Below are 23,951 nucleotides of genomic sequence, written 5' to 3'. Positions count from 1 at the left end.
AAAATTTGACGAATTGATAGTCTAAAAACCAGAAATCGTAATTTATAAACATGTCCAGAACAGGGATAAACAGGGTGGTTTTATTCGACCCTTCCATTACCATATTTGTGTTTTAATATTTTTACTCAAAACTGACATGATACCAATTCATGTAATTGCACATAATTTTGTACACTTATAAATAAAAGCACTCTATATTTTCATGCATTTACTGGTTGAGACATATCATTCTCATTTAGTGTGGCATTGGAAACGAAACAGTTTGGGATACATGGACTGCTTTTCCTGCTGTTACAGACACATTTGTGGCTCTATCTCAAACACTTCCGTCCATCTCAGAGGAAAGAATGTGTCTGATTGAAAGGTTTGTCATACTACTTTTATGACAGATCAAGTAAATGTACCCAAGTCAACCAGACAAGGAATGTTTCAAAAAATTGCCAGATTGAGTGCATATCACCAACAAGAGCTACACTTATTGAACACAACCTGTCAAGTAGTATATGTTTGGTACCAAAACAGTAGCTACTAGTCCCAGTGACTGGAGATGGACATTGAATGCTGGACAGAAATGGATTCTTTTCCCGGACATGCAAGGAACTTGTCTAATGTGCCGGCCTACATGCAAATGTTCCATGGCATAACTCTAATGTACTGAACTGTGCAGTTGTCCTGAAACATCGTTCCAACCGAATACAAATAAAAATCTGTAACAATGTAATTACATTACTAAAAAATTTAACATATTTTTTTGAATATTGTGCCTGAAAAAAAGAAAGAATATCTGTTGCTAGTTGACTCCCGTGTGCGAAGGACACAATTGGAGTCTTTGCAGTTACCCTGTCTGTACGTATGTGTGTGTGTGTGTATGGGTGTGCGTGTGTGTGTGTGTGTGTGTGTGTGTGTGTGTGTACTTGCATTGCTATATGTTCCGAAGACCAAAATACAGATATATACCAACTTCTGAGGACATACACACCTTCCGAGGACCTTTTTCATAGTCCTCAGAAAACACAATTTATATTAATAGTTAATTCAATTATTAATACGTTTTGCGTAGCTTAGGTTTAGTATCTGAGGGAGGTATGGTTTAGTTTATATTAATATTAATCTAATTGTACCATACCTTAATGCGTTTAACCAAAAAAATAAAATAGTGAGGATCGAAGCATCAGAAAACATGGTGACTGTTCACTATTCGTCATGAATAATTTGCCTGTTCAGACTTTTTGCCACAATTTATATAGTACTGTTTTATTAGTGAAGAAGTGAATTGAAACATACTGTCTGTCTGTTAGTTTTGGATTTGCATAGCAACCGTCAAGTGAGAATATGTGTCAATTAGTGGATTTGTATATCACAGTCTGTGTGTACTTCAGTGCCTGCCATGACAACATTGGTGTCTTTGCTTTGTTAATTCCATCTGCATATTTTTGACGAATTTGAGAAGCACAATTCTTGGTGGTCGCTACTTGCACTCAACGTTTAATCTGAAAAAAAAATAACGTCATACAGATGGATAGTTAATCATACAACTACAATTCTAATATAAAAAATTGCTATGTATTGACTACCATCTTGACCTCTAAAAAACAGGTGTAATTATTAATTGACTTTTACCATTTTCAATATTGGCAGTCATCTTGAAAATAATGGCTTTCATGTTCTCTTATTTTCTGATGATATTCCTTATATTTAATTAAAAAAAACGTTAAGAAAGTTTTTGTAGCAACTTTTCACGCTTATAGTTTGTTTTTCTTTCAAAAATTAACCTGACTAGGTTATCGACCAGTGTTCATAAACAGTTGTAAGAACAACATTGAAATGTGCCATAGTTGAGATGTTAACATGCATATATAGTGAGCACAAATAAATAGTTCAGGCCACACACTAAAATATTTAACCAGTCTTCAAATACGGCATCAGATATTACTGTAGGATCAAAGGAACCACATCTTCCATAATAATATTTATAATATTCATTCCTTGGACAACAATGTTCTCTTTGGGTCAACATATGGAAATGCCGAGAAAATGCAAATTAGGTAAATAACATGCACAGATTTAAACAACTAAAACTAAATTCATTTGCCTTGGTCAACAATGCTCTCTTTGGGATGACATACCAACCTTGCATTTGTATAATAATATTCATTCTTTGCAGTTGTGACTTGTCCAGCTATTAGTGCCCCATCAAATGGTGTCATGACATGTGTACCAGAATCAGGAACAGATTACGACACTGTATGTACATTCACCTGTGATACTGGATATACCCCACCTGGAGCATCGTCTAGAACTTGTCAATCAAATGGGCAATGGAGTGGATCTGATTTGACATGTGCAGGTAAATTATGTTAGCATTGGAAATAATTAATGTGTGTATTTTTACAGTTTTGGTTATTTTTATTAGTCCCTGTTTGGTTTACTATTATCAATTTATTCAGGTATTTATACTGGTAATAATATTCATTTGCCTCGGTCAACAATGCTCTCTTTGGGTTGACATATCAACCTTTCATTTGTATAATAATATTCATTCTTTGCAGTTGTGACTTGTCCAGCTATTAGTGCCCCATCAAATGGTGTCATGACATGTGTACCAGAACCAGGAACAGATTACGACACTGTATGTACTTTCACTTGTGATACTAGATATACCTCATCTGGATCATCGTCTAGAACTTGTCAATCAAATGGGCAATGGAGTGGATCTGATTTGACATGTACAGGTAAATTATGTTAGCATTGGAAATAATTAATGTGTGTATTTTTACAGTTTTGGTTATTTCTGTTAGTCCCTGTTTGGTTTACTATTTTCAATTTATTCAAGTATTTATAATAATATTCATTTGCCTTGGTCAACAATGCTTTCTTTGGGTTGACGTATCAACCTTGCATTTGTATAATAATATTCATTCTTTGCAGTTGTGACTTGTCCAGCTATTAGTGCCCCATCAAATGGTGTCATGACATGTGTACCAGAACCAGGAACAGATTACGACACTGTATGTACTTTCACTTGTGATACTGGATATACCTCATCTGGATCATCGTCTAGAACTTGTCAATCAAATGGGCAATGGAGTGGATCTGATTTGACATGTACAGGTAAATTATGTTAGCATTGGAAATAATTAATGTGTGTATTTTTACAGTTTTGGTTATTTCTGTTAGTCCCTGTTTGGTTTACTATTTTCAATTTATTCAAGTATTTATAATAATATTCATTTGCCTTGGTCAACAATGCTTTCTTTGGGTTGACGTATCAACCTTGCATTTGTATAATAATATTCATTCTTTGCAGTTGTGACTTGTCCAGCTATTAGTGCCCCATCAAATGGTGTCATGACATGTGTACCAGAACCAGGAACAGATTACGACACTGTATGTACTTTCACCTGTGATACTGGATATACCCCACCTGGATCATCGTCTAGAACTTGTCAATCAAATGGGCAATGGAGTGGATCTGATTTGACATGTACAGGTAAATTATGTTAGCATTGGAAATAATTAATGTGTGTATTTTTTCAGTTTTGGTTATTTCTATTAGTTCCTGTTTGGTTTACAATTTTCAACTTATTCAGGTATTTATAATAATATTCATTTGCCTTGGTCAACAATGCTTTCTTTGGGTTGACGTATCAACCTTGCATTTGTATAATAATATTCATTCTTTGCAGTTGTGACTTGTCCAGCTATTAGTGCCCCATCAAATGGTGTCATGACATGTGTACCAGAATCAGGAACAGATTACGACACTGTATGTACATTCACCTGTGATACTGGATATACCCCACCTGGAGCATCGTCTAGAACTTGTCAATCAAATGGGCAATGGAGTGGATCTGATTTGACATGTACAGGTAAATTATGTTAGCATTGGAAATAATTAATGTGTGTATTTTTACAGTTTTGGTAATTTCTATTAGTCCATGTTTGGTTTACTATTATCAATTTATTCAAGTATTTATACTGGTAATAATATTCATTTGCCTCGGTCAACAATGCTCTCTTTGGGTTGACATATCAACCTTGCATTTGTATAATAATATTCATTCTTTGCAGTTGTGACTTGTCCAGCTATTAGTGCCCCATCAAATGGTGTCATGACATGTGTACCAGAATCAGGAACAGATTACGACACTGTATGTACATTCACCTGTGATACTGGATATACCTCATCTGGATCATCGTCCAGAACTTGTTTATGGACTGGAGAATGGAGCGGATCTGAGTTTACATGTACAGGTAAATTATGTTAACATTGGAAATAATGCATGTGTGTGTACTTTTACATTCTTTGTTATTTTATTAGTTACTGTTCATTATTGGTTTACTATTATCAAATTATTCAGATCTTTATTTAATTATATTCATTTGCCCTGGTCAACAATGTTCTGTTTGGGTTGACATATCAATCTTATCAATCTTGGAATTGTGTAATAATAATCACACATATGATGTACCAAGTATTACATGTGCACTTTTTTTTAATTTTCTGATTCATGTACATTAAGGGTTTTTGGTCATTTATGGTCACATTGGGTCAAAATGTCTGCCACGTCATAATGCCTTTATCAAGATTCGCTACAAAGGTGTATCAATAAAACATACATATGCACGTCAATTTTGTTTTTTGGATCAGTGCATGTTTGATTTGGGGTTCAAATGTGTCATTTTTGGTGTTGTTGCCCTTTCTCGGCTTGCATTGAACAAATTTAGCCAAACTTTTTCATAGACAACATTTTACAATCAATGTGTATAAAGGATGTCTTTTTGGGTCAATGTGTAAATTTTTTTGGTGAAAAAAGGGTGAAAATGAGCAATGCAAAATATATTACGTTGTTTTTTCCAGCTCTCGGCAATGCATAAGTCCATTTCATTCATATTTTATGTAATACACAATACATTACATATAGGTGTTATGAAATGCCTGCTATTTTCTGACTCAAAATCATTTATTTGTACATTAATATAGTTATTTTTTATGTTAAGTACAAAATATTTTTTTTTAAATGAAGAAACGGGGTTCAATCTCAATCTACGCCAATTTTATTTTTATGTATTTCAAAACGATGGAGGTTCCTCATTAGCTTCTCATTTGCGTTCTCAAATACCACTGGTGACGTATGTAAGGGAACTTGCTAAGGTAGATAAGGTACATTTCTTATTCATTTTTCTCGTCTTTGACTAAATTGCCACTCATGTATTTTTTCTTCAAAGAAGAGTGGATCATAAAGAACACAGAACAGTTTATCACTTGTATAGTGGTCGATGAAGTCGATTGAAGTGCTATTACCAATAAGCTTTCCACGATCTCTATGTCTAAGTTGATTTTGTTCGTCTAATTAAAAACAAAGATTCAAAATTAAATAAAATATATTTCTAAAAATTAAACTAGAGAAATAATCAAAATATATACAGTGAGTCAATGATTCATAAATCACAGTTACTAAATGATAGTCGTGTGCGAGTGAAATCATCCATCCTGTCGAAATGGGTGAATGTGTAAGGTCACAACGAGGACAAGTGCATTAATGGTTTGATTGGTAAACAAAAGTAATTGAGATCGAGTGTGATTTGAGTTAGCGTGATTGTCATAATTACGACATCACATTAAAATATACGTGGTCGCAAAATATTGATAGCCCATTTATCATGCAGATCAAATTGCAAGAAAAGATCACAAAAGTCAACACCAAACACCAAACATTCTCGCTAGCCAAGGTCTAAGTTTATTCGGCCAAACCTCTAAACATACCTTGGCAAAACGACAATTGTCTAATCAGTTTGCGTGTTACAAAATGGCGGCGCATTGTCTAATCAGTTTGCGTGTTACAAAATGGCGGCGCCCATGAATTGTGATATTTGTGATGATAACATTGCGAAAGTTTTCGGTGTTGGTGCCCTGAAGCCTCATCAAGTATAGGCAATCGACGCAGTCTTGTGTTGGAAGGATGTCTTCATAGCAACAAAAACAGGAAGTGCAATTTTGTTTTATAATTTGATACTTCCAAGCTGATTGGGAGCCTTATTTCGAAATGCGCCCAATTAGATCTCACTGCTTAAGATAGGTAATTAGCCTATGAGATCCCGCACGGTATCGTGTGGAGGCCTATAGGTCGAAGACACGGTACCGTATGATTTGGACGATGATCACCAAACATTTCAGATACTTTTAGACAGCAAAATTAAAAACAATTACCAACGTGTGAATGTAATAATTTCCTGTTTGACCGATGCTCGTTTTTCGCGTCACATCATTACTACCTCTTACTTAACACTAACTATATGGTCTCTACAAAACATTTTTCACATTCCCAACATATTTGAAACACTTACTCGACGTTCCTCTCTATTTGAAAGCAGACACAGTGAACATAGGCTGGCCTGAAAAAATCGTTGAATGACGCAGTATTATAAAAGTATAGCGCACAAGTATGGTTTCCTCTCATATTTTGGCGTTTGATGGCGCAAATTCACTTCAGCTTCACTTTTCGCAGTCGGAAAGCTGGGAAAAGTTAATTGTTTCAAGTTCGGTGGGCATGACTACAACATGAGAAATATCTCAAATAACATTTTCAATCAAAAGAAGCAACTATCTATTTCAATGGACAACAAATGCAAAACGGAAAATGTGTACGAGCTCTTTAAAGGTGTTTTGGGGAGCAAAATATGTCATTGTTTATGTGATATATGTTTATGTGAGGACTTTGTCATTGACTTGATGACTTGTTTAGTAATTATTATGCAAATCAGGTAATTAATATACACATATCTTAATGTAAAATTAATAAGGTCTGCGCAATGTCATATACTATCAATGTACCAAGTTGAAATGTGATTAGAACTTTAGATATTGATGGAATATCCTAAAATACGCTAATTAGGTAATTAATATGCACATATTTAAACAAAATCTAAACTGGTCTGTGCATTGACCGAGAGCATCCATTTACGAAGTTTCATTGAAATGCGATGATTATTATTTGATATACCAGTGGAAAAGCCGAGAATTGACTAATCATTATGCAAATTAGGCAATTAATATGTATGGCTATGAACCCCAAACTTATATGGTCTGTGCATTGTCCTATGACATCTATGTACCAAGTTTTATTGACATGTGATGATTAGTACTTGAGATATAGATGAAAAAGCCGAACATTAGCTAATTATCAAGCAAATTAGGTGATAAATATGCGTATATTTTAACCAGAACCTAATCAAATCTGCGCATTAGCCCAGAGCATCTATGTATCAAGTTCCATCAAAAACCAACATATGGTTCTTGAGATATCAGTGGAAAAGGCGGACACACATACATACACACACACACTCACACAATTCAACATGGAATAAAGTATCGAAAAAAAACGAAAAAATCTTTTGGAATTTTTCTCAAAAAACCATACATACAAAACAATGTTATTCAGTGTTTGTACAATTTCAATTCCCTGACAGGTTGTAAGATATTTTAAATTTGGTTCTGAGTTCTTATTATTCTTTCAAATGCCATAGGTCCCGATCCACCAAGGAATGTAATATTGGTAGCCAATTCTGAAAGTGATATCACTGTCACTTGGTTAGTTCCAGTACAATTGAATGGAGTACTAGATTATTACATAGTTTATTACTCAATTATTAGTGGTGGCAATACTATGGAAAAACAAAGTAAGTTATCTGAATTTTAAGAGTATGTTTACTTCAAGACATCTCGTAATACAATGATAGTACCATATACATCATATATATGTAAGGTGTTATAATTATGAGGTCAGCACTTTAGACCTTCACTATCCATGTATGAATGTTAGAAAATTTAAGACATATGCTAGTGTGAAAGTACAATATATTAGTTCAGCTGTCATCAAATATGAGTGGAGCTGTTTATTGGGTGATTATCTGTCAATTATTACATTTTCCACTTTTTCGAGCAAACAACTTGCTTAATTGATTAAACCTGAGTGGACCTTTGTCAGATGTGTTTATTTCATGTTGTTACAGTTTTCTCTATTTTCGATTTGCCACTTGGGTTTTCTGATTATCGAGAATATTAGCTTCTAAGTTGTACTTCGAATTTTGTAAGAATGTGTCCCGTATTTTCTAAAACCTTGTTAAAAAAACAGATGACATTAAATTTTGTTAAGAACATTACTTGATTAGAAATGGTGAAAAAAATTAGAAAAAAATTAATATTATGAGGTTATTACGAGATACCTCAAAGTATGCACGAAGACAGTACAGCGGGAGTAACGACCGACGCGCAGCGACGGTCGATGCGAAAGCGTACTGTTTGAGTCTTTTCCTTCCAAGGATACATCAAAATGCTGAAATCCAAAAAGTTTAGAATAGACTCAGCAAACTTCTTTGTGTGGAGTCCGGTCAAACCCTGGTGGAAGCCATGTTTGTTTTTATTGTTAGATGACGCTTACGCATCCATATTTGTAATTCGCATTTCCTTATACGGTAGAATAAAAATACACCGTAAAATACCGCAAAATTACGGCAAGCTGTAACTTATGGCGTTATGGTGACAGATGTATAATAATCATTTATACATCATGATGTATTATTTACATTGATATATATTTTGGCAGCAAAAATAACTGTGCATATGCTATTAACATTATCATTTACGTTACCCATTTATGCGATGTGACCTTTGGGCTTGGTGCGAACTGCTGTGGAACGCTGGTCGGGTAACCGGTGAAAACAGCTAAACTCGCGAAAGCAGCACAAACACACTTTGAAATAATCCTGATCAACTAAATTGATATGTATTAAACATGTAAGGGTGACTTGTTATTGTATTCATGGGAGTCTCAAATAAGCCAAAATACAGTTTGTAATAATAACTATAATAATTCAATACAACTGTGTATAAATCTGAATAGAAATAATGCTAGACCTGATATGGCTATTATATTAGTTAAATGGTTTTGGTCAGTTCGGTATTCAAACCTTTTATATACATGACATTGTATTTCTTCAACACATTCTTGTGTCCGGCATGTAAAGTGATGATACATTGTTTTAATGTATGCAAGCCATTGTTAAAAAAAGCATATACTGCACTGTATTTCATGGGTTATGGTTTTGGAGTATGCTCCAGAATATGAATACCAAATATTGATATTGATTCAGTATCTTCCACAATTTAGCTTATATATGACCCATAATTATGGACAATATAATATGTAAACTGTTTGATAAAAACAAAAGTCATTTAACAGTATAATTAGACTGCTGTCTGCATGTGTTTGCTCGAGTGAGCATCACTACCGTTAACAAATTCACTGTGGTGCCAGATATGCTGTTCAGCAACTAACATTTTTCGTAAATATGTTTATTTTGATGGTATCAAATCAGACAAATTATCTGCAATGAGACGAGCATAGTTCAAACTACGAACTATATGAAAATAATGCTGATATAATACAATATTATAATTGCAATAACAATATTTCATGGTATAACCGCCCTTGGTGGGGAACATTGCTTAAACAAACAAATAGTATGTGTGACGATCCTTAACTTTTAAAATTTTGAGAGCATCTCTACAACATCTTTTCAGTATTAATGTTTCAATTTCTTTCCAAAATATTGTCTATCAGCCAATGGTATTGAACAGACCATAATTCTTACTGGTTTGGTGGCATATACTGAATATGAAGTCTGGGTGGCAGCTGTCAATACAGTAGGCGACCAAAGTTCATATTCGGATAAGACCAATACTCGGACATTAGAAGGAGGTATGTCTTAAATAATGTTCAAGGTGCTTAAAGTTAATGTGTGAACTTCTGTTTTGTGTGTTGTTGGTGTGTCCTGAGTTATTTCTGTCACATTGTCAAATTACAAACGTCATTTATACTTTGCGATATTCTTGTGATAAACTTGTATTCCCTGGACTGAGAACGATACTTTAAAATAGTGTTCTATTTGCATCATAATAAATTCAAATAATAAATACATAAATACAAAACATTCATAACAAATCTTAATATATGATTTACATGTTCTTTTACAATATGCTTAATATTAATAGTCATGTAACAAAAGTGTTTAAATTACTTTTACTACAATAATGTTTGGTGCGCTAAAACAGCTTCTTTTAAAGCTTTATCCAATGTTCTGAAAATTCTATTTTGAAGAGTATAATGGTTTTGTGAAACACATTTCATCATCAGAGCAATTCTTGTACTTTTATATACTTGAACTGTGAAGTATGTGATGGTATGAATTTTAGGGAATATGTATTCAGTGATATTCAGATCATCTGGTTATTCACAACTGTATAAATAAACAACAGAGAATCATATAGTCCCAAATTAATAGTAGAAAGAAATCAGAAATAACTTTCAAAATTATTCTTATATTTCAGTTCCAGACAAACCAAGGATATCCAGTTTTCATAATACATCAGATAGTGCATTGACTATTGAATGGGACCCGCCGATTAATCCACGTGGTGTAACAAAAAGATATGAACTTTATCTCTTCATAAAATCTGACGGATCAGATGTGAAGTCTCACATTGAGCTTGCCAAACAATCAGACCAAACTGCTACTTATACTTACCTGTTTACAAATTTGTTAGCATATACTGAATACATTGTTAGAGTAAGTACTATTCTTTTCGAATAAAAGCAGAAAATTGTATATTTTTACCCACAATTATTCAACAACTGTGCTCTATTCAGGTATAGACACAAAATCAATTAACTGCAAGAATTGTTTTGTGCTAAAACAAATTATTATAAAAAATTATCTTTTATCAATAAATTCAAAGCATGTTTTATTTGGAAACAAGGACTAGTATATATACTTGCTATTGCTGATCAAAACCCTAAAGTTTTTATATATACATCCATCTCATTCTGTAACTGATATTCCCTATGCATATTATATATGATGTATCACATATTTCTGTTCACACTATATAGATAAAGGTTTGCAATGGAAGAAGGTGCAGTCTTGCAGAAGAAAAGAGTGCTAAGACCAGTGAAGGAAGTAAGTCCCAATGTTTACTAGTATCAAAATTGTGACCTTTTTATTCATTTGTCTTACAGTATACTAATATAAAAACAAGGGTTTATAGAATAAATTTTGCTTTGTACACGTTACCTTGCACATGGACATGTTTGCCTTGTAATTGTTTAGGAAATTAGAATGACTGGGATGGACTAGATATTTGATGTCCTCCATCCTTTCTGTTCTACATAAAATAAAATACAGTGCATGTCTGAAAGCCTTATAAGCTTGGCGAGTTTACCACCCCATATACCAAAAAAGTCAGTTACCTGAGGGGATCCAGAGCCCCCTAGCTCCAGCTCTGACTAGTGAAGTCTAGTACAAATAGTAGGCTGCCTGAAAATAAAAAGAAAGGTATTTGAAAACAGTAACATGAGTGCTTTTCACACACCTGGAGTGGACAGGTGTTTTTTCTCTGTTTACACTTTTTTCTCAAATGAGATGAGGTCGATATTTTACACTTTTTTATCTTTTTAAATTATCAATAATTGTATACTGCTTGTTACGATGTGCGATTTTAATCTATACTCAATTATATTGCAGTGTATGCTTAGAATAATTGCGTTTGATGGTGTTAGATACAAGCGATATGCATATTTTGTGTTCATTACATTGTTCATGGGGATTGTTCAAATTGGAATCTAAAAAGTCTAAATCTAGTAGCACTATTATAGCTAATAAAATTGAAAATAGACTGTTCATGCTTACTAGAAAACTGGCAAGAAGTTTGCTACATATATTGTTGCCAACAATTGTTACATGTGATGTCAAATCAGAATTCGTGTCAATGACTGAACCAACAAGATCAGCGAGACTTAGGGTATTAGTGAATCAGTGCCTACTGGGTCCCGGAAATGCACTCTATGGGTCGGGTAATGGAGTGTAAACAGCCACTGCTGAATACATCTTTTTTTCAGACCTGGCATGATTATTCTGCATCCGAAAACCGCTTAGTAACATCACGGGGTAAATTCTTCTCCACGGGGTTCTCCACACTTGTCAGGGGGGAAACTCGTCTCGTCCTTATATCTCGTCCCCTTGAGGTGCGGGATCGGGGAAATCACTTATACTTTACAGTAAAATAAGACACACACAACGAAATACGTTTCAGCTCTCGTCTTAGTCAGTCAATCGAGCACTCTATAAGACACGGCGCTCTGGGGAAAATCCCCAAGACTATCGCAAGGCTGACCCAAGACTCTTTTACACTGCATCAAGGCTCGCCCCAAGTCTCTCCAGGACTGGACTCTCGACTGCTGTACTCCCCAAGAACAACTAAAACAACTTTATTCATTTTCAAAACTCTAACCAATTACAAAGCAGAAAAAAGACTCTAGGGCGTAACCTTCAATCATACAGCCAATCACTCCAAGTACTGAATACGTCATATCTTTTGATTAATCGTTCACTACATTAATAACTACGAATACCAACTGTCAGAATGAGTAGTCTGAATAGCGGCGGTTATCTCGTAATTAGTTCCAAATCACTGAGCCAAGTTCCGTCCAAAACTTCAAATATGCCTAAACGATGACAGACATAACACAGCAATTTGCTCGTAATCAAGCTAATTAAGTCGGTCAACAGATACGCGAAAACAAATTCATGACACATCCTTTCACCCAAACTGAGATTATGCCTCCCGGCATAACACGTTCATAAATCAAAGATACCGTCTCTACTCATCGTCATACAGGTTAAATACAATACTAATAAGAAAAGGTATAAATCAAAAAGAGTAAAACACACTGATTAATAAACTGATTATAAGTCTAAATACAATGGTTATAAAGTCACAAATATCAACGGTTATAAATAAAAAAACAAAGGAAAGGCTACCAATCGACTCACTTTTCTCAAACAGTTCGCCGAGGGTAACCCTTCGCTGCACTGTCTCCGTTACTAAGGTTACAAACTCTATATCAAAAAGGTCAAAAAAACTAAGGCGTGGCGGTGTAACCAAGCGATCAGCCAATCGCTGCAGTCGACAGCATGATCACGTGATTACCAGGGATGCGTCTCTCGGTTAAAGCATTGCAAAGCGGTAACTAATAAACAATGAATAAAAAACTATTAATCAAACTCCTGTCATATACGCTTATAAACTTCAACTGAACTCACAATTCGTTAATCTAAACAAAAGTCATACGGCGTGGAAACAGAATGCAAAGACAAAGCCGCTATATAAACACATTACTCCTCTGGCAATTAAGACGGAAAAGGCTAAAACGATATAAACTACTGAGTTACATATAATCCTGTCAATCATGAACAAAAGCTTGCGTTATCAAACAATACGTATATAAGCGCACCACCTCTCACCCCAAAAAGATATAAAAAAAAACGTTACAAAGGTGCTCTAAACTCAAAAAACGTCAGAAGTATTCTGGAAACAACACATAAACAAAAACAACTCTTAAAACGTCGGTATCTCTGTACTCGACAAATCTCAAAACAATGAAAAACTCATTAGGGCATTACTTTCCCCATCATATCCCTTACTCATAAACTCATTAAAACACCATAAAACTTCACAAAACTCATAACACTGTGTTGCAAATACTTGTCCACTGAGGCGCGCTTAAATCGTTATAAAGGACCTCAAACGTCACTAAATATCATTTCAAAACAAAGATCTGGGCGCTCACATACATACAATTCAACATCACAAAAAAAAACGGTAAAAACGATAGGAAAAGCAAGCAATACATTACATTACTGAGCAATAGTGTTGAGATTGTGGAAAAGAGTTCAACGTCTTGAGTTACACAGTGTCAGTTACAGTGTCCAACGAGTGGTTTTCTAAGCAATACACAGATAGCTAAAGTTCTAATCAAAGTATATATAAGCGTCTCTTCTCTTTTTGTTGCATTAGTCCGGGTCGTTCTTTCATCTTCTTGTCTTTAATGTCATTCAATTCTTGATTATTCAGTCCTATACGATACTCGTCCTTCATAAGGGGTTCTGAAATCTTCATCTCTTCAGCGTTGTTCATCGATGCCATACTGTTAACGGTGTTAGTCGTCAAGCGCGATTTCGTCTCTACCATCGAGCCAGTTAGTTCGGTTCGCAAGAAAGACACACCTTCGCCATTTCACTTTTCTTCACAGGATGTCAATGTCCGTAAGACGCAATGCCCAGGGTTCTCACACCACGTATCACAGGGTAAATTCTTCTCCACAGGGTTCTCCACACTTGTCAGGGGGGAAACTCGTCACTTCCTTATATCTCGTCCCCTTGAGGTGCGGGATCGGGGAAATCACTTATACTTTACAGTCAAATAAGACACACACAACGAAATACGTTTCAGCTCTCATCTTAGTCGGTCAATCGAGCACTCTATAAGACACAGCGCCCTGGGGAAAAATCCCCAAGACTATCGCAAGGCTGACCCAAGACTCTTTTAGACTGCGTCAAGGCTCGCCCCAAGTCTCTCCAGGACTGGACTCTCGACTGCTGTACTCCCCAAGACCAACTAAAACAACTTTATTCATTTTCAAAACTCTAACCAATTACAAAGCAGAAAAAAGACTCTAGGGCGTAACCTTCAATCATACAGCCAATCACACTAAGTACTGAATACGTCATATTATTTGATTGATCGTTCACTACATTAATAACTACGAATACCAACTGTCAGAATGAGTAGTCTGAATAGCGGCGGTTATCTCGTAATTAGTTCCAAATCACTGAGCCAAGTTCCGTCCAAAACTTCAACTAGGCCTAAACGATGACAGACATAACACAGCAATTCGCTCGTAATCAAGCTAATTAAGTCGGTCAACAGATACGCGAAAACAAATTCATGACACATCCTTTCACCCAAACTGAGATTATGCCTCCCGGCATAACACGTTCATAAATCAAAGATACCGTCTCTACTCATCGTCATACAGGTTAAATACAATACTAATAAGAAAAGGTATAAATCAAAAAGAGTAAAACACACTGATTAATAAACTGATTATAAGTCTAAATACAATGGTTATAAAGTCACAAATATCAACGGTTATAAATCAAAAAACAAAGGAAAGGCTACAAATCGACTCACTTTTCTTAAACAGTTCGCCGAGGGTAACCATTCGCTGCACTGTCTCCGTTACTAAGGTTACAAACTCTATATCAAAAAGGTCAAAAAAACTAAGGCGTGGCGGTGTAACCAAGCGATCAGCCAATCGCTGCAGTCGACAGCATGATCACGTGATTACCAGGGATGCGTCTCTCGGTTAAAGCATTGCAAAGCGGTAACTAATAAACAACGAATAAAAAACTATTAATCAAACTCCTGTCATATACGCTTATAAACTTCAACTGAACTCACAATTCGTTAATCTAAACAAAAGTCATACGGCGTGGAAACAGAATGCAAAGACAAAGCCGCTATATAAACACATTACTCCTCTGGCAATTAAGACGGAAAAGGCTAAAACGATATAAACTACTGAGTTACATATAATCCTGTCAATCATGAACAAAAGCTTGCATTATCAAACAATACGTATATAAGCGCACCACCTCTCACCCCAAAAAGATATAAAAAAAAACGTTACAAAGGTGCTCTAAACTCAAAAAATGTCAGAAGTATTCTGGAAACAACACATAAACAAAAACAACTCTTAAAACGTCGGTATCTCTGTACTCGACAAATCTCAAAACAATGAAAAACTCATTAGGGCATTACTTTCCCCATCATATCCCTTACTCATAAACTCATTAAAACACCATAAAACTTCACAAAACTCATAACACTGTGTTGCAAATACTTGTCCACTGAGGCGCGCTTAAATCGTTATAAAGGACCTCGAACGTCACTAAATATCATTTCAAAACAAAGATCTGGGCGCTCACATACATACAATTCAACATCACAAAAAAAAACGGTAAAAACGATAGGAAAAGCAAGCAATACATTACATTACTGAGCAATAGTGTTGAGATTGTGGAAAAGAGTTCAACGTCTTGAGTTACACAGTGTCAGTTACAGTGTCCAACGAGAGGTTTTCTAAGCAATACACAGATAGCTAAAGTTCTAATCAAAGTATATATAAGCGTCTCTTCTCTTTTTGTTGCGTTAGTCCGGGTCGTTCTTTCATCTTCTTGTCTTTAATGTCGTTCAATTCTTGATTATTCAGTCCTATACGATACTCGTCCTTCATAAGGGGTTCTGAAATCTTCATCTCTTCAGCGTCGTTCATCGGTGCCATACTGTTAACGGTGTTAGTCGTCAAGCGCGACTTCGTCTCTACCATCGAGCCAGTTAGTTCGGTTTGCAAAAAAGACACACCTTCGCCATTTCACTTTTCTTCACAGGATGTCAATGTGCGTAAGACGCAATGCCCAGGGTTCTCACACCACGTATCACGGGGTAAATTCTTCTCCACAGGGTTCTCCACACTTATCAGGGGGGAAACTCGTCACTTCCTTATATCTCGTCCCCTTGAGGTGCGGGATCGGGGAAATCACTTATACTTTACAGTCAAATAAGACACACACAACGAAATACGTTTCAGCTCTCATCTTAGTCGGTCAATCGAGCACTCTATAAGACACAGCGCCCTGGGGAAAAATCCCCAAGACTCTCGCAAGGCTGACCCAAGACTCTTTTAGACTGCGTCAAGGCTCGCCCCAAGTCTCTCCAGGACTGGACTCTCGACTGCTGTACTCCCCAAGACCAACTAAAACAACTTTATTCATTTTCAAAACTCTAACCAATTACAAAGCAGAAAAAAGACTCTAGGGCGTAACCTTCAATCATACAGCCAATCACACTAAGTACTGAATACGTCATATTATTTGATTGATCGTTCACTACATTAATAACTACGAATACCAACTGTCAGAATGAGTAGTCTGAATAGCGGCGGTTATCTCGTAATTAGTTCCAAATCACTGAGCCAAGTTCCGTCCAAAACTTCAAATATGCCTAAACGATGACAGACATAACACAGCAATTTGCTCGTAATCAAGCTAATTAAGTCGGTCAACAGATACGCGAAAACAAATTCATGACACATCCTTTCACCCAAACTGAGATTATGCCTCCCGGCATAACACGTTCATAAATCAAAGATACCGTCTCTACTCATCGTCATACAGGTTAAATACAATACTAATAAGAAAAGGTATAAATCAAAAAGAGTAAAACACACTGATTAATAAACTGATTATAAGTCTAAATACAATGGTTATAAAGTCACAAATATCAACGGTTATAAATAAAAAAACAAAGGAAAGGCTACCAATCGACTCACTTTTCTCAAACAGTTCGCCGAGGGTAACCCTTCGCTGCACTTATCACTGAGCCAAGTTCCGTCCAAAACTTCAAATAGGCCTAAACGATGACAGACATAACACAGCAATTCGCTCGTAATCAAGCTAATTAGGTCGGTCAACAGATACGCGAAAACGAATTCATGACTGTAACAAAACAAACATTGTGATGATCGTAGATTTTCATCACAGCTGAGCAATAATTGCAACACGTGAGGATATTGTAGTATGTGCTGTCTACAGCATATTGTCATTAGTTGTATTTTATCTTATTTGTGATCTGACATGTAGAAATATGCAATATTTGAAAAAGTTTTCAATGTAGAATGAAGCAATCAAATACTGAAAACTATATGATTCTTGGATTGTTCAAAGTACACATGCTCTGATCACTCAAGCAGTAAAAAAAGGGGAATCAAAACATGGAATAAAAAACATGTCAGATTGTGCCATTCACACCACTTTGCCGTGTGTTGTAATTTAATTTCATTATTTGAAATATTGTGTAATCCAATGCATCTATATGTGTAGACAATGCGTGAAATGGAACTATCAAATATTTCAAATATACATTCATATCAGCAAGAGGGTTTTCATTCATTCAGTTACTCGTCAAATAAATCATGTATTATATGTAATAATCTATCACTCATTTTCTGTATTTAGTTTGTTTGTTTAATTGTTTTTTCGCTTATTTATTTATTTATTTATTTATTTATTTATTTGTTTGTTTGTGTGTTCATATCATCGTAGTTCCATCACCTCCTCTACTAGTTACTACTCAAGAGGATATAAACAATAAAATCTGTACAATTTGTTGGACCGAGCCATCATCACCAAATGGCGTATTGATTTATTATAGAGTAAGTTGAAAAGAATTCCACAGTGAACATTATATTGTTACCGGTATATAGAGTTGTTAATTCACTCCTCTTGTCCAGAAACCAGACTATTACTACAATATTATATATTCGTAGGTTAATTATTCAGTACATGCACTAAGCCCATATGAAGGATTTTATGGACATGTCGCTATTGAAGATTCAGAAGGTTCATGGTTGGTATATGACAACACATGCTATGAATACCAAGAACTTCAGACATACTCAAAGTATGTCTTAAGTGTACACGCTGCCACATATGCTGGAGAAAGTGAAGCCAGTCAACCTCTGGTCTACTGTCAAAACAGTGAAAGAAGCGGTAATGTTTCCATGCATCTACGTTTTCGTGTTTTCTAAAAAGTACCTCTGTATTTCTGTATAAGAAACGATGTAAAACAATGTTGCTGCTAGAGCTAACTGTACATTATACAAGCTAAGTTGACAGTTGTTGCATGTTATGATTTGGAGGTTACTGTAACAAGTAACCATCTTGATGTCAGTTTTGGGAAATGAATGGTCAATGAGCAATTAACATATTTTGGCTTTGATGCGTTTTTGTACTGAGACGTAATTACGTTTTCCTATGGCTCAGGTTTTCGATACTACATGCTATGCATACAATTATTCATAATATTGTATTTGCTCATTTATTTAGAACCACCAATACCACAAGTTCCAGTCCTGATCGATGACAAATCACAGACCCATTTTTTGATGTTTCATCAACAATTTTCTGAAAGAAACGGACCAATCAGGTATATACAATTATTGTAATTCACTTCAACAATGTCAGAAACGCCACAATATATCAACAATAATGCAACCAACCAAAGACTAATTATGTTTCTTTATTGTGAGTAATAAAAATTAAATGTACTACTAGCTTTGTATCTTTCAAACCACAAAGCTATAATATTTACCACTAGGATTAATTTAATACTCGTACGTTGTTAATATATTATATTTACAGCTGTTATGAAATTATTGTTATTCGTATACCAATCAGCAAAGAAACTGGATCATTGCTGTTTGACACATCAGTTTCTCCCGATAGTATATATGAATCCACAGAGTTGAACAAGTATGATGATGTTAATGGTATTCCAGGACAAGCATATGTGGCAGTAAGGATGACAAGGTTGGTATATGCTACACTATGATTATGTAGTCACTCCCAGTCGCTAGCACTACGGTAAATCTGTGCCATAAGATTTGCCATAAGATTTGCTTTCCCTTAGCTTCACAAAAGCTTTAAATCAGTTTTACCACATTTTTTCAAATAAAATTATTTGATAATCTACATAAACCCGACCTTGGTTCATCTGCCTAGGTGATTTGACATTTTTCCACCAGTTTGTGTGAAAAAAGTGAGTATAACATTTTGCAAAATCACAATAATCATTGCAAGCTCTGGCTTATCAAACAAGCTAGGAAACTTATATATTATATTACTACAAAGATAGAAGAAATTAATAATGGTAAATCAGTGTCGTCTCTCTTGTCATATAATCTAGTAGCAGGGTTACCCTTGGAGTCAAATTCAAGAAGGACATCAAGATATGAGGCAAAATAACGTAATTCCCTGGTTTCTTTCATTTCAAGCTTAGATGATATTAGAAAGAAAATTATTCATGGTAAGATTGTTGTTGGAATATATGCCTCGCAGTTATATTAAATAATAAGTAGAAAGTGGAATTCTGCAATATCCACAGCCTGTGCTCCATTTTCTGTTCCATATTTGACCCATAGCAACACGGGTCACTATGGGTATAATCGGTTAAAATAATACCGCTAATTGTGGGCCCAAATGCCATTATCCTTTGAAGATCAGCATGTTGCACAATATTCAGATCACCTCAGATAATATAGTCAATGGTGGAATAGTTGAATATAGAAGACGAGCAGTCACAAGATGTCAATATTTTTATAATAGCGTGCCTTGTTTTTAGCTCTGCTGTAATCGTAAAAAAACGGAGCTATTCCTATAGGTGATTGTGGTGGTGGTCGTCTGTCATCCGTCTGTCTATCCGTTGTTCATCCACAATTTCATTTTCGACTTCTTCTTAGAACTACCTGCCCAATTACTTTGATATATCATATGTAGGTACCATGGCTATCAGATTTGTTTATTTTCTGATAACATCTAAAACATTTTATTTTTGGCTAATATTTTATTGAAAACTATCAGTTCATTTGCTTTAATACTTGGTATGTAGGTACCTTAGGTGAACTTTTGTCCGATTTGTTTATTGCATGATATTATTTTCAATTCTCCAAATTAAATTTGTTATTGTTGACTTCTTTAAAATCGCTTGTCCAATTGCTTTGATACTTGATGTATGTGTACAATGGTTGGTCTATCGGATTTGTTCATTTCATGGCAATATCTTCAATTCTCTATTTTTGGTGAATATTTTTGTTATTTTGGGTAAGAAATCCTATTCTTGACCTCTTCTTAAAAACTGCCATCATGTATATGGGAAACTGCTGAAAGTCACATACATATTTCTGCATATAGCATGTAGTGTGTTTTGTTCCAAGCAAAAGTTTCCCATTCCCCAACATTCAATGTCACTGTCTCTGTTCCAGAAACAGTTTCCAAGAAGAAGTACTTATTGGTGATGGTAAATTGACAGAGTGTACCCAGAATTCCAATCTCCCTGTAAAACGTGACATTGGTCAGTATTCATATGAGGGAGAGGTTTTTAATGGAGAATTGGAACCTGAAACATGGTATACAGTTTTTGTTCGAGCTTATGTTGATAATCCAAGTGTGGATGGACAGGTACAAATGTGCTTTTAAAAATTATTATTAAACGTCTGTCACTGTTACGCCATTTATTTCACCTTGTCGCATTTTTGTGGTATTGCACTGGGTATGTTCATCCTACCATATTAGTAAAAGGGGAATTCATAATATGGAATAATAAAAACAAACACTGCAGCCCCCTCTGTTTGACCGAACTCTATGCAAAGAAGTTCGCTAAATCTGTTCTTAACTTTTTAGCTCCGCTGTCGACTTTGTCGAGCGGAGCTTATCATATGAGTGATTGTCCGTCGTCCGTCGTCGTCCGTGTCAATGTTTTACTTTTCGACTTCTACAAGCCTGAATGCTTTGATGCTTGGTGTATATGTACCTTGGGTGTATATACTTGGTGTATATGTACCTTGGGTAGACATATATAGATACTACATGTGGACCTCTCTCAGATTTGTTCATTTTGTAATAATACCTTCAATTCTCTAATTTTTGTGAATATTTTTGTCATTTTTGGTAAAAAGTGATATTTTCAACTTCTTGTTGAAAACCGCAAGTCCAATTGCTTTGATATTACATATATAGGTACTACATGTGGACCTCTCTCAGATCTGTTCATTTTGTAATGATATCTTCAATTCTTTAATTTTGGTGAATATTTTTGTCATTTTTGGTAAGAAGTGATATTTTCAACTTCTTGTTGAAAACCGCAAGTCCAATTGCTTTGATATTGCATATATAGGTACAACATGTGCACCTCTATGATATTTGTTCATTTTGTAATGATATCTTTAATTTTCTAATTTTGGTAAATATTTTTGTCGTTTTTTTGGTAAAAAGGGATATTTTCGACTTCTTGTTGAAAATCGCAAGTCCAATTGCTTTGATATCACATATATATGTACTACATGTGGACCTCTCTCAGATTTGTCCATTTTGTAATGATATCTTTAATTCTCTAATTTTGGTGAATATTTTTGTCATTTTTGGTAAAAAGTTATATTTTCGACTTCTTGTTAAAAACCTCCAGTCCAATTGCTTTGATATTACATATGTAGGTACTACATGTGGTTCTAACTCAGATTTGTTCATCTCATGATGATATCTTCAATTCTCTAATTTTAGTGAATATTTTTGTAATTTTTGGTAAAAAGTGATATTTTCCACTTCTTGTTGAAAACCGCAAGTCTGATTGTTTTGATATTATACATATTGTTCATTTTCTAATGATATCTTCTGTTCTTTAATTGAAATGTGCATTGCTGACAGCGGAGCTATCTCAGCCGACAGGGTGCTTGTTGGATTTCGGCATTCCCATGATGTATCCTAGGCAGGAAAACATGTATAATAATAAGGTTATTATGAGGATATCGCAAAGTATGCACTCAGACAGTATGCACCACTGCGCGTCGGTCGATAGTCCCGCTGTACAGTCTTCAGACATACTCTTCGTATTACAGGTTTTCTTCACTTCAAGTCCATTCATGGAACCTATTCAGACAGGTAATTCATAATTGTTGTATTTTCAATGTCAATATTTTAAAACTTACAAGTATATGGCAACATTCCAAATAACATTTCATTACTCTCACATTTCAGCTACTACTGACAAACGACTTACAATTATCATTGCTGTGTGTGTCATGATTATTTTTGCTGTTATATGTGTGGTGGTTGCTATTTTCATTATAAGGTATTGATATACTATACTCTGTTTATCAGACAATCAGTGTAATAATTTTTCTTGGCATGTCACGATCAAATGAAAACAAGAAAATATTTATATAATTCCACAGCTTGCAATTTTACCACTGTGATTTTTACAGTTATTCAATGAATATATCGTTCATAAACACACATCAAAGAATTTTAAAAAAGAAATACGATTATGAGATATTTCAATGATTAATGACTCACTTATTATTATTTATTTACAGGCGACGACGGAGGAACTCTAGAGGTAAACATAAATGATTAGATACATTCTTCATTATATCAACTTTTTTACATATCTGCATAATTGTTCACCATTGTTAATTCACATTTACATGCTAGGCAACCTTGGAATCAACAATTTCGTTTTCATGAATACCGAAACTGTGTTATCTAGCATATTCAAATAGATACGTTTTAGCTGAAACCACACAAATAATGAATATTATTCCATCTTTCTCATATTTGATATGACGTGTGTCGCATCATGTTTGACTGTTTTTTGTTGTTGACAATTTTAGAAAAACCACCTTCTGATCATCAAGCTAAATCTAAGGATGACGAAGTGTACACTGAGTTAACGGAAGTCAATATGCGTGCTGATACTTATGAACAATTGAGGATAAATCTTGATGGGAAGCCTTTACAGTCAAGGGAAAACGCACAGAGTGATTATCAAGTTGTGATATAAAACTGATACTAAACATTGTATTTACATCGTCGACTATCGTCTTTGTGTAATAATTTAACTTTTGGGAAGGAGAAACATTTGGGAAAATAAGTAATTCATTATTCGATGTAGTATTCGTGAAATATGTAGTAGTCAACAAACATAACAAATCCCATGCAAAGCGACCAACTAGTGACTAATAGCGACCATCTATATTCATCAAATGATTTTTCATGTACATATTCTGTTTTGACATTCAAGAAAATCTAAAATCTTTCAAATTTTCGCCCAGAGATACTTTCATTGTATGAATCACTGATTTATACGTATAATCAGTCGGCATTTCAAAGAAACAATTTATAACTCAATATTGTTTCTGTACATTAAGTTATTTTGTAGTTAAATTGCATATATACATATTGTATTTGATTTATTGAAAATATTGTACTCTTGTCACTGTTTAGCATCTTCCATAGTATTGGCATAAACATAGAAATGAATTTGTAGGGAAACTTATATATATATATATATATTGTTATTATAAATGGTGATAGTAATGCAATGTTGTGTATACAACTACCCAGTTTTCATTGTAATAAAACACGTTCTGTTTCTAACA

The 23,951-nt window shown here is 34.8% G+C and overlaps 1 protein-coding gene across 6 annotated transcripts in view; it reads left to right on the top strand.

Moving 5' to 3' along the window:
- LOC146738309 (uncharacterized) overlaps positions 1-23,951 on the top strand; it is a 31,795-nt gene extending 7,844 nt beyond the window's left edge. For 2 of the 6 annotated variants that reach the window (XM_085503158.1, XM_085503159.1), the window contains exons 4-22: positions 2,165-2,347; positions 2,550-2,732; positions 2,929-3,111; positions 3,308-3,490; positions 3,687-3,869; positions 4,072-4,254; positions 7,528-7,680; positions 9,624-9,761; positions 10,391-10,629; positions 10,953-11,019; positions 18,064-18,173; positions 18,288-18,510; positions 18,847-18,946; positions 19,162-19,329; positions 20,781-20,976; positions 22,410-22,452; positions 22,549-22,642; positions 22,887-22,909; positions 23,184-23,951. In XM_085503158.1, coding sequence (XP_085359284.1) covers positions 2,165-2,347; positions 2,550-2,732; positions 2,929-3,111; positions 3,308-3,490; positions 3,687-3,869; positions 4,072-4,254; positions 7,528-7,680; positions 9,624-9,761; positions 10,391-10,629; positions 10,953-11,019; positions 18,064-18,173; positions 18,288-18,510; positions 18,847-18,946; positions 19,162-19,329; positions 20,781-20,976; positions 22,410-22,452; positions 22,549-22,642; positions 22,887-22,909; positions 23,184-23,353 — 2,822 coding nt within the window. In that variant the 3' untranslated portion in view covers positions 23,354-23,951. Of the gene's footprint in view, positions 1-2,164; positions 2,348-2,549; positions 2,733-2,928; positions 3,112-3,307; positions 3,491-3,686; positions 3,870-4,071; positions 4,255-7,527; positions 7,681-9,623; positions 9,762-10,390; positions 10,630-10,952; positions 11,020-18,063; positions 18,174-18,287; positions 18,511-18,846; positions 18,947-19,161; positions 19,330-19,705; positions 19,826-20,780; positions 20,977-22,409; positions 22,453-22,548; positions 22,643-22,886; positions 22,910-23,183 lie in introns of those variants that run through there. The other 4 variants (XM_085503160.1, XR_014930345.1, XR_014930347.1 and 1 more) reach the window with 4 other exon arrangements.

This window comes from Saccoglossus kowalevskii, chromosome 9 (assembly GCF_978046115.1).
Source record: "Saccoglossus kowalevskii chromosome 9, keSacKowa6.1, whole genome shotgun sequence".
NCBI lineage: Eukaryota > Metazoa > Hemichordata > Enteropneusta > Harrimaniidae > Saccoglossus > Saccoglossus kowalevskii.
Note: the sequence above shows the minus strand (reverse complement) of the source record. Positions and strands in the feature narration are given on the sequence as shown.